The 11,093-nt window shown below is 65.3% G+C and overlaps 1 protein-coding gene across 3 annotated transcripts; it reads right to left on the reverse strand.

Annotated features, from left to right (window-relative positions):
- Positions 1-1,396: 1,396 nt before the first annotated feature.
- On the reverse strand, positions 1,397-11,004 carry FGR (FGR proto-oncogene, Src family tyrosine kinase). 3 transcript variants are annotated; one of them, XM_065041535.1, is made up of 13 exons: positions 10,808-11,004; positions 7,149-7,209; positions 6,633-6,885; positions 6,442-6,544; positions 6,087-6,185; positions 5,812-5,915; positions 5,582-5,731; positions 4,982-5,146; positions 3,851-4,030; positions 3,620-3,696; positions 3,389-3,542; positions 2,836-2,967; positions 1,397-2,633 (listed from the first exon to the last, which is right to left on the reverse strand). In XM_065041535.1, the coding sequence occupies exons 3-13, from the start codon at positions 6,871-6,873 to the stop codon at positions 2,425-2,427; spliced, it is 1,614 nt and encodes a 537-aa protein (XP_064897607.1). In that variant the 5' UTR covers positions 6,874-6,885; positions 7,149-7,209; positions 10,808-11,004; the 3' UTR covers positions 1,397-2,424. The 3 variants fall into 3 exon arrangements, with proteins under 3 accessions (XP_064897607.1, XP_064897608.1, XP_064897609.1); XM_065041536.1 differs by lacking the exon at positions 4,982-5,146 and adding an exon at positions 4,489-4,644 and having other exon boundaries at positions 10,808-10,973; XM_065041537.1 differs by lacking the exon at positions 4,982-5,146 and having other exon boundaries at positions 2,276-2,633; positions 10,808-10,973.
- Positions 11,005-11,093: the final 89 nt, after the last annotated feature.

The following is an 11,093-nucleotide window of genomic DNA, read 5'->3' on the forward strand; positions in this document are numbered from 1 at the left end:
GACCTGGGGGGACAGGGCCACCCAGAGCCCCCGCGGACAGGTGCTGAGCTCTGCCCTCCCCAGCACCCACGGCCACGCTCCCCCTGAGCACCCAACCCAGGCTCTGCGGTGAAAATCCACCTTGCAGCACCTCTGGGGGGTCCCAGCCCCTTACCCCTGCCCCCCATCGCTCCTGGGTGGTGGCACACGGTGCTCTGGGACTGTGGCCGCAGGAGCAGGCAGGTGGCCGTGCCCTGTGTCAGTCATCGGTTCCTCCGTCCCTGGTCGATGCAGCCCAGCATTAACATAAAATCGATGTCCCCTCTCCTGCCCAGCCTGCGGTCACCCAGGGTGACACCCTTTAACCCCTTCGCCCCCGCCTTGGGGCACCCGTGTTGGGGAGAAGGCGGAAGGACAGAAGGACGGAAGCCAGGACAGGTGTCTGTCCCTTCAGCCCTTTCACGCAGGTCCGTGCAGCCTTGGGCGCTGCTCTCTGTCCCCAAGAGCTTTCAAAGGGCAAAACTGGGGACAGACCACAGTGACACGCCTGTGGACCCACAGGGATCCACACAGTCCCAGAGCTGCGGGGGGGTGACGGCGATGCTGCCATGTCCATGGGGTGACCCATGTCCCCCCTGCCTCACACCCCGGGGTGCCCAGCCCCAGGCGTGGCTGCAATCTGGCATGTCCCCAAGCCCCCTGGCATGTCCCCAAACCCGCTGGCACTGGCCCTGTGCCCCCCCTCCCCGCCTGAGCCCCCCGGATGGGGCAAGGGCCAGTCCCTCCTTCCCACCAGTGCTGGGGAATTCATTAACTGCCCACAGCTGGGTCCTGCTGGGGAGGCCAAGCTGCAGGAAAATTAACCCCTTCCTGCCCCCCCTCCAGGCACAGGACCCCCCCACGGTCACACAGGGGAGGGGACCAGCAGCTCCCCCCGCTAGACACATGGGGACCGCCCGCTAATTGACCCCAGGCTGCTGCCTCACTAAGGCACATGGCCGGGGGGCAGCAGGAGCGGGTGGTCCCTGCTGGGGGGCGCAGGGGGAGTTGCCCTGGGCGGGGGGGGCAGCTTTGCAAACCCAAATGCTTCCCCACCCCTTTTTCCCAAGTTTTTGTTTGCAGGGGGAGCTGGTGCTGCAGCCTCACATGGCCTGGGGACACCGGGGGGGGGCATTTCTCTGCTCTGTGTCACAGAGGTGGCCCCCCCACACCCAGGGGGAGAGGATCCAGCCCTCAGTCCTGGCTTGACTCAACCTGGAGCCCCCTGGGTGGGGATGGGTGCCCCCCACCCCAAATCTTGCAATCCAGGGTTGTCCCCCCAGCTCCAGCACCCCCATGACCCCCCCAGGCTGTGCCCATCCCCGGCCAGGGCAGCCCCTTTCCCTGGGCGGGGGCAGAAGGACCCACACTCCCCCCCTTGTTAGAAAGGTTTTATTTCTATTTACAGACTGGATTTTAAAAAAATAATAAACAACAAATCCCTCCTGCTCCCTTTTCTGCCTACCTCCCCCCGGGTGGCACTGTCCCCCCCCCCCCAAAATGGGGTGCGCAGGGGGGCACCAGAAACCAGCTGGCAGGGTGACCCCCTCCTCCAGCACCATCACATTCACATTGTGCCCCGAGTCCCCCCAGCAGCCCCATTAACACTCGGTGCAGGGGTTTGGGCTGAGCCGCAGCCGGGACCCCCCAAGCGTCATGGGTGACCCCATCCTGTACCCCCCCAGCGCCCTGGGTGACTCCATCCCGGACCCCCCCTGCCCCACACAGGGCAGCGGGAAACAGCCCCTGGAGCAGAGATGACCCCCAAAACCCAGGCACATGGTCCCCCCCAGGACCCCTTGTCACCCTCCGCAGTGCAAGCAGAGGTTTATGGCTTTCAGGATTCGGCTTTGCTGGAGGGAAATGAAATTAAAGTGGGGAGGGGGGGGCAAGGAGAACCCCCCGATCCAGGGATCCCTGAGGGTGAGGTGGCTGCTGGGGTGAAGGATATAAAATCTTATAAATTAAACATATCAAGTGGAGGGTTGAGGTGACCTCCCCCAGGTCAGCGCCAGGATTTGGGGGGCTGACCCTCCCCAGGTGCGCAAGGCTGAGCTGAGGGAGAGGAGACTGGTATGGGGAGAGCCCCCCCGAGGCCTGTGCTGCTGCGGGGTGTCTGGGGGGCACACTGGGGTCCCCCCCAGCCAAAGCACTTCTCGGATTCACAGCTGGGCGTGAAGGCAGCAAGAGAGCGGTTGGGGGTGCTGGGTGAGGGGCGCAGCTTTACCCCTTTTTTAGTCCAAAATCCTTGTGCAAAGCCCCCTGTCCTCCCCAGGACGCCGCCAAACAGGCATTTGGGTGGGGGGGAGGGCAACACAGGCAACAGGAGCAACAACCCCCCTGCAAAAAGAGGGAGATTCACCCCAAATCCACCACAGAGCTTGGCTGGGGGGTGACAGCGCCGGGTCACTGGTTGTCCCCCGGCTGGTACTGGGGCTCGGTGGCTGTGAAATAGTCCTCGAGGAAGGACTGGAGGTACTCGAAGGTGGGGCGCTCCTCGGGCTCCCGCTTCCAGCACTGCACCATCACCTCGTGCAGGGACAGGGGGCAGCTCCCCGGGCACGGCATGCGGTACCCCCGCTCCACCTGCTCCAGCACCTCCCGGTTGTTCATCCCTGCGCGACAAGGATGCAGTGGGGAAACTGAGGCACGCCAAGGGATGCAGCGGGGAAACTGAGGCACGCCAAGGGATGCAGCGGCATTGCGACCCAGTTTGGATAGGGAGCCCAGCTTAAGGCTGGGGTCACTGATGGGGAAACCGAGGCACGGGGCAAGCCCGGGGAGGCTGAGCCCCTGCCTGCACTCTGCTGCCCGTACCTGGGTAGGGCACCCGGCCCTTGGTCACCAGCTCGGTCAGGAGGATGCCAAAGGACCAGACGTCCGACTTGATGGTGAACTTCCCGAAAAGCGCGGCCTCCGGGGCCGTCCACTTGATAGGGAACTTGGCACCTGCAAGGGGAGGCAGGTGAGCCATAGCCAGGGCGCCCCAAAAATAGGGCACACAGCACTGGGGATACCCTGCACCTGGAGCAGCCTGTCCTGAAGGTGTCCTGCACCCGGGGTACCCTGCGCTGGGAGGAACCTGCAACAGGACACTATGTACCCAGCACCCAATGTACCTTCTGCCTGGGGTACCCCACACATGGGGTATCTAGCACCAAATGCACCCTGCACTGGGGAACCCATCTTCTGGGACACCTGCTATCTGGGAAATCCATCACCCAGTGTACCCGTCATCTGGGGTACCTGTCACCCAGGACACCCATTCCCTAGAGTACCCATCACCCAGGACACCCAGCTCTGGGGTGAGCAGCCCCAGGCACAGGGTGGCCGCAGCCTGGAGGGGCAGGGCAGGGGTCCCCCCGCTCACCCTGCCGCGCCGTGTACTCATTGTCCTCGATGAGGCGCGCCAGGCCGAAGTCGGCGATCTTGCACACCAGGTTGTCTCCCACCAGGATGTTGGCGGCGCGGAGATCCCGGTGGATGTAGTTCATCCGCTCAATATACGCCATGCCCGCCGCGATCTGGGGGTGGAGCAGTGAGGACCCCTCAATCTGCACCCAATGCAGGGAACCCCACCCCGTCCCAGTCTCCCCAGTACCTGGGCAGCCATGTCCACCAGCTGGGGCAGCTTCAGGTACCGGCCGTCCCCGTCCTTTAGGAAATCCAGCAAGCTGCCTGCGGGCCGAGGGTGCAAGTTAAAGCACCCAAAAAACAGCTGTGCCCATGCAAGGGTGCCCTCCCCTGCGAGCCCCCAGCCCTGGGACCAGCCCCCTGCCCCCCCAGCTGGGTGAGGATTAAAGAAAATCCGGGGGGACACAGCCCTGCTCACCCTGGCTCATGAACTCGGTGACGATGTAGATGGGCTCCTCGGACACCACGGCGTAGAGCTGCACCAGCTTGTCGTGCCGCAGCCGCTTCATGATCTGCGCCTCCTCCAGGAAAGCCTCAGGGGACATGGTGCCCGGCTTCAGCGTCTTCACCGCCACCTTCGTGGTGCCGTTCCATGTGCCTGGACCGGGGAGATGGGGTCACCAGGAGCCCAGGGGACAGATGGCCCTGGCACGGCTGGGATGGATGGATGGATGCATGCAGGGATGCATGGACGGATGCATGCAGGGATGCATGGATGGATGCATGCAGGGATGTATGGATGCATGCAGGGATGGTGGATCAAGGAAATCAGGGTGATGCAGGGATGGAGGATCCAGATTAGGGCAGGGCAAGAAAGGGGCACGATGACACCATACCCCACCCAGGACAAGGAGGCCCCCTCACCCTGTGACATGGGGACAAGCCACCCGTGAGCTCATCTAACGCCAACCTTACCCCATGCGCACCCCTCCATGGGGGAGCCTGTGCCCACGCTGCCATCACCCCCACAGCAGCGGGTACCACCTGGCACCCCACGATGCTGCTCCTGTCCCCCATGTGCCCCCCGCCACCCCCGGCCGGCCGGGCCAGCCTTACCCATCCACACGTCTCCGAAACATCCCATGCCGAGTTTCTGATCGAGGTTGATGGATTCCCGCGCTATTTCCCAGGCGTCCTTAGCTAATCCCAGGGTTTGGGGCTTCATAGCGGGGCACGGGCGGGTGAGCAGATGGCACAACCCGTCGTTACACTCTGCAGGGGAGGGGGTGGGGAGGGGGAGGATGGAGGGAGGGGTGCGATGGGATGAATGGAGCATGCATGCCAAGCGGAGGGAGCACAGGGCAATGGAGGAAGAGGATGATGGGGGGGGGACCCCCTGGCCTGGTTTTGTCTCCTGTTTGTGGTCCTGTCTGAAATAGGGGGGCTGCTTGCCCATGCATGGATGTCACTGGCATCCTGGGGTACCCAGGATGACACTGGTGTAGCTCAGCCTGTCCCAGCAGGCAGGAACCCTTCCCTGGGGGTGTTCCAGGCCTGGGGGTGCCCCCATCACCCACCCGCTCGCCCTGGCTTGCCCGCCGGGCCCTACCCATCCACACTTCCCCGAACTGCCCGTTGCCCAGTTTCTTGAGGAGCTGGAGGGATTCACGGGGGATCTCCCACACGTCTTTGGTTTTGACCGAGAGGTCGGCCAGCTTGGGCGTCCCTTTGTGGCACGGCACGGCCAGGCGGCAGCACAGTCCGGCCGCCCGCTCTGCGGCACCAGGGGGACAGGGGACAGGTGTCAGCCCCCACAGGGACCCTCGCCAGCCCTTTGCCCCCACCCGCTGTCTCGGGCATCGCCCAGACTCCCGTGTGGTCCAGCCACCCCCAAAGATAAATGGGGTGCACCCCATCTGGCTCTCCCAGGGGTGTCCCTGCACCCCCTTGGGCTGAGCCGGACCGCCAGGCTGCCCCCCAGGATGGCAACCCAGACTCAGGGGCTCTTTACCTTCTCCAGAGACCGGGTGCTCCCTGCACTGAGGACACAGAAGAGAGGTGACCCCCAGGAGGTCCCCCTAATGCCACCGCCAGTACAGCCCCCTCCTTCAGTTAACACAGTTACCCAGCCGGCTGTCCCTTGGCAAAGAGTCTCCTGGGCTTTCCCCCTCCCTCCCTGTCACCCCCATGGCCCCCCAGCCCACCCTACCAACATAGTGCTGGACCAGCTGCTGGACGGTGTCGAACTGGGCGCGGGTGGTGATGTAGTAACCCCCGTTGTCCAGTTTTCGAATCTTATAGTGCTTGACGTGGTCGCCCTTGGCCTCATCCCAGTCCCGGATGGAGAGCGAGTAGGCACCTACATGGGGACACGGGTCAGGGAGGGGTGTGGGGCACAGCTCTGTGTCCCCAGCTCTGTCCCCAGCCCTGTCCCCATACCTTTCGTGGTCTCGCTCTCCCGGATGAGGAAGGTGCCCCTGCAGTTCCCGTGGCACAGGAGCTGCCGCTCCGCATCCTTGCGCCCGATTTTCCCAAAGTACCACCTGCGGGGGGGCCGGGCTCAGTGCCCCAGTGGGCACCCCCAGGGACCCCCCGCCATGGCCCCTCACCAGCACCGCGGTACTGCCAGGGTTTGCTGGGGGTGCCAAGAGACCTGGGCTCGAGGCAGAGGGCATCAGGGTCCCCCTCTGTCCCTGTCCCCTCCCCGTACTCACTCCTCTGCCTGGATGGAGTCCACGGGGGCCACGTAGTTGCTGGGGATGTAGCCAGTGGTGCCCGAGCTCAGCGACCTGGCCTCCCACCAGTCACCCTCCCTGGGGACAGGGGAACCGAGAGTGAAGAGGGACAGACAGACAGACCCGGCCATGCTCCATCAGCACCCGCATACCCTGCTCCTCCCCACCACGGGGGACACCCGCGCCCAGGTCACTGCTGAGACCACCCAGCTCATGACACGCATGGCGCTGGTTCTCCTGGTATCCAGCAATGGAGCTGAGGCAGAGCCCGGCTCCTGGCCCTGGGGTGGCATGGGGGGCGCTGGGGGTGACAGGGGGTCCTGGGGGAGCTCACGTGTTGTTGATGATGTGGAATTTCTCCCCTTTCTGGAAGCTCAGGTCATCCTCTGTCCTGGCCTCGTAGTCGTACAGGGCGATGAAGAGCGTCACGCCCCCACCTGCGGCATGTGGAGGGGACCGTGATGAGCCCCCGGTTCCCCCCAAAACTGCAGGGGTGCAGCCAGACTCCCTCCAGCCCCTGCTGACCTGTGATACCCCCACTGCGCATCTGCAGCGAGTTGGGGGTGAAGCCCCCTGGTCCCGCGAAGGATGGAGCCGAGGGCACCGTCGCGCCGTGGAAGTTGTTGAAGTCGGGGATGCGGGTGAAGGCGGCGCCCGGCTGCGTGGGGTCGGGGTCGTACTGGGAGGCGGTGGGCGGGGGGGCCCCCAGCTCACCCCCCGCCTGCCCTTTGCTGGAGCCCTTCTCTTTGCAGTGCACGCAGCCCATCCCGGGCACTGCCTGCGGGACAGAGGGACCATGAGCCCCGTGCCCCCCCACTAACACCCATCGTCCCAGTTAGAGGCACTGGGGTACATGCATGAGCCCCTGCCCACCCCCCCAGTCCCAGGAGGAGCAGGGTCCTGCCACCCTGGGCTGTGACATGGGGACAGCAGGCTCCCAATGGGCTCTGCCACCGGCTGCGAGGGGGGCTGTGCCACCCTGGGGACCCTGCATCCCCCCTGGCACCCATGGGTGCTCCGGTCTGAGGCTACCCCACTCACTGCGATGGCTCCTCGGGTCACTTCAGCTGCTCCATGTCACCTTGGGGAGGAGAAGAGGCACCTGTGGACACCAGGGAGGCATCAGGGGGAGGGCAAGAGCCACACACAGGCTGCAACAACCCTGCATGGCTGCAACACCCCCAGCATGGGCTGCAACACCCCCAGCATGGCTGCAAAACCCCTGCATGGGCTGCAGCACCCCCCCCATGGGCTGCAATACTCCTTCACGAACGAAAAAAACCCTGCATGGGCTGCAACAGCCTTGCATTGAATGCAACAATGCTGCACGGGCTGCAACACCCCTGCATGGGCTGAAGCCACATCCTGGAGTGACTTTTTCTCCTGCCATGTCCCCAACAAACCCATCACCTCCCTCCAAGGGGACACACGTCCCCCGGCTGCCCCGAGGCTGGAGAGAGCCAGGCTGGGTGGAAAGGAGCCCCTGGGGTGTCCCTGTTCCCGTCCCCTCGGCTCGGGAGGGGAACTGGTACCTCGGGCAGGAAGGGCCCCCAGCCTGGCTGCGGTCACACTCTTCCGCCCGCGGCTACGCTCGGCAGCCAAGGTGTCGCGGAGGAGGAGGAAATCGGACCTCTGCTGCAGGGAGACATTTCTGTCCCCAGCCCTGTCGCCTCCCCTGGGTGCTGGCCAGCAACCTGCACCAGCTTGCCCAGTTTGGACTGGGCAGAGCTTTCCAGTCAAGGGCTCCACAGCGATACAGCAGAGCTCGCCCCGTCTCCAGCCCCAGAGCGGAGGGACGGTGGCAGCCACGTCCTGTCCCGTGCTCCTGGGAGCAGGAGGGCACAGAGGGTTTGGGACAGCTGGGATGTTTCAGGCAGGTTTCCTCCATCATGGGCTCTGATTCACTTTCCTGCCTCTCTGGGGCGTGGAAAGGGCCTGACTCTCCTTCCACCTTCGCTTTCGACACCAGCGGTGTGGCAAGGCCGCGGCCGTTGCAGCCGAGGCGGCGTTGCCAAACCCCAGAGGCTTTGCCTGGTCGGGGTTTTTGTTTTTGCTGACAATAAGTGGCTATTTTAGCTGACGAATGTCCCCAGCTCTCTCAAACCCTGTCCCCTCCAGGTGAGAATCTTCCTCCCCCCCATTGCCAGCATCATGCTCAGAAACTTCCCATTTTGCTGGATTTGTGTGCCAAGCGCGGTGACGGTGCTGCCGCAGCTGCCGGCAGGGACTGGGCGGTCAGGGGACATCTAGGCAAGCAGGGGGCATCTTCTAGACAAACATAAGCCCGAAATATCACAGCACCCCGGGGTTTAGCACCATCACACCCTTCTCCAGGCACCCACAAACCCCCAAGTTGGTCCCTGCCACCTCCCACCTGGCACAAAACTGTCCCCTTGAGTCATCCTCAGGGAGGGGACGCTGGCGTCTGGCCCCAGTTCTCCCAAAAAGGAGCCGCTCGGAGCAGATGGCGAGCGAGCCGTTCCCGCACTGGCGCCACCGGCACTGGTCCTGGCACCTGCCAGCACCGAGACTCGGCCAACCCGTCACCCCGTCGCTGACCCCCCCCGGCCAGCCATCTGCTCCCTGGCTCCCCGGGACATGGGGCAGTTCAGCCCATCCCCAGCTCCCAGCCGGAGCACAATGTCCCAGTGCACAGCAGTGTCACCCTGCATGTCACCCCCCGGAGGAACTGGTCAGCACCCCCGCAGCGGGAGGAGGAAGCAGCAGGAGCACGGCATGGTATGGAAGAGAAGGAGGAGGAGGAAGAGGATGGTGCTGCAGCTGCCAAGGGGAACCTGGGGACTGGCAGGATCTCAGATCTTGGGGACAGTGGCACTTGGGAGGACTGGGCAGGGACCACAGTGGGGCAATGGGCTGCGGTCCCTTGGTCACCCTGTGCCCCCCCATGCCATGCCCCACTCCTCACCCTGCACCCCCTGTCTTTCCAGGTGGCCCTGCACGCCGGTAGCTCTTGCCGCCGTGACGCAGCCCCCCTGGGGAAGAGGAACTGAGACTGCTGCACAGCCCAGCCCTGAGCCCGCCCGGGCTGCTCCATCGCCCGCGGCTCTGGGTCTCCCTGGGCCCAGGGGGGGAACTGAGGCACAAAGCAGCTGCAGCAGAAGGTGCCTCACTTTAGGTGGCTCGTTAGGGGACACGACCCCAAGCCATGTCCCCATCCCTTGCCCAGGACCCCTGTAGAGCTGGGGAGGGGACAAGAGGACATGTCCTGCCCCTCCACCACCCACTCCTTGGCCTGGCGAGGTGGCAGGCGGTGACACATCCCTGCTCCAGTCCTCCCAGTTCACCCGGGACCCAAGGAGGGTGCTGCCATGGCTGGAGAGGCCCACACCACAAGCAAACCGCTCCAGACATCTGCAAGACGTGGGGACAGTGACAGAGGCGGCGGGATGGGACCCAATGCTCCGCCAGGAACACGCGATGGGGTGACAGCCGCCAGAGGGTCCCCTGAGCGCTGGTCTCCTGGCCGGGTGTGCTGGGGCACATAGAGGGCTGGACACCCCGGTGCTGTTCCAGGGCACTCTCCAGTGGGGACACACACAGGGACACCCCTTCCCCTGCCTACCCATGAGCAGGAGAGGGTTCAAATGGGGCTGCTGGCCCCCAAAACCAGCCGTGCTCTGGCTGGGCATGGCCAGTGCTCGGTGCCATTGTCCCTGTGCCGTCATCCCTGTGCCAGCCCCAGGAGGTGACAGGGCCCTGTCCCCGCCAACAATACTGCAAGGCAGAAGAGGAAGGACTCACCACCCCCCCAAAAGCGATCTGCCCCACGAGCCCACCCACCAGCCACCAGGCCCATGGCAGGGGGTGTCCCCTTGTCCCCTACCCTGGGAGGAGATTCCCCCCACCCCCCCAGCCTCCCAGCCCCATCGCTGGCCAGGAAAGCAGGATTTCCGCTGGAAGAAGAGCAATTCCCGGATCCGAGGGGCTGCAGGGGCGGGGGGGGGCGGCCAGGGCTCCAAATACAATGTCCCGGGAGGAGCGGGGTGGGGAGGGAATTGTGCAGGACAGGAAGCGGCGAGTTCCTGTCCCTCCTTGGGACACACCAAGGACCGGGGGACAAGGCAGAGCTGCAGGGAGCAGGGGGAGCACCCTGAGCCGCCCCCAGCCCTGCAGCCCCCCGTGAGCACTTTCTGGGCTGGCACACCATGGGCACCTGTGGGGCTGGGGGGAGCAGGTGTCCCCTCACCCTATCCCGGTGTCCCCTGGGGTACTGTGACCTGCCCCTCCATCCCCAGCGCTCGGGTCCGGTGCTGGCAAAGCCACCATTTGTCCCCGCAGCCCCCCGCGCCGCGGTGTCGCCGCTGATTAGTGCCGGGAGGGTGAGCGGGAGCTGCCGGCTGCCCCGGCCCTCCCCGGGCCCCCCGGGCCGCTCCCCCGCTGACCTGCTGCCCCCCAGGACGGGGCGGGTCTCCTGCCCCCCCAGGCTCATTGCAGAGGCTCCCAGGGGGAAGCGGTGCGGGCAGGGAACAGTGACACCCCCCCGGCAGCCCCCCAGCAGGGACACGGGGCGCTCTGTCCCCACAGCTCAGTGCCCCGTCCCACCCAGAACCCAGATCCCCCCCCATGCAGGGGCCGCGCAGCTCTCAGCACCCCCCAGCACACGCTAAAGGGGACTAAGAGACACCCCCTCATTAGTGCAGGGGGCAGAGCGCCCCCACACCCCCCTCCATCCCTCTTACCGTCAGCCTTCCTGCTCCGGCTCTCATGGACCCCCCCGCCCCGGGACCGCAGCCCCCCCGAACCGCCCGGCGCTGGGGACCGGGGTGTCGGAGCGGGTGCCGAGGTGGGTGCCGAGGTGGGTGACGAGGTGGGTGCCGTGGGGACAGCGGGAGCCTCTGTGCGTGTGTTTCCCCCCCGGCTCTCCGGCAGCTCTCGCAACCGAGCAGGAGCTTCCCCTCCCCTCGCCCCCCCGCCCCCCCGCGCTCCCTGCGGTGGCTCATTGTACCGGGCAGCCCCGCCGGGGCC

This window comes from Columba livia, chromosome 26 (genome assembly GCF_036013475.1).
Source record: "Columba livia isolate bColLiv1 breed racing homer chromosome 26, bColLiv1.pat.W.v2, whole genome shotgun sequence".
In the NCBI taxonomy this organism is placed as follows: Eukaryota; Metazoa; Chordata; class Aves; order Columbiformes; family Columbidae; genus Columba; species Columba livia.

What these genes read in the sequence shown, in the direction of transcription:
- FGR (XM_065041535.1), bottom strand. Translation starts at nt 6,873, where the DNA reads ATGGGCTGCGTGCACTGCAAAGAGAAGGGCTCCAGCAAAGGGCAGGCG. An exon ending in GCGCAGTGGGGGTATCACAG is followed by an intron (nt 6,545 to 6,632) that starts GTCAGCAGGGGC and finishes CACATGCCGCAG; the next exon opens with GTGGGGGCGTGACGCTCTTC. An exon ending in TGAGTACACGGCGCGGCAGG is followed by an intron (nt 2,968 to 3,388) that starts GTGAGCGGGGGG and finishes CTCCCCTTGCAG; the next exon opens with GTGCCAAGTTCCCTATCAAG.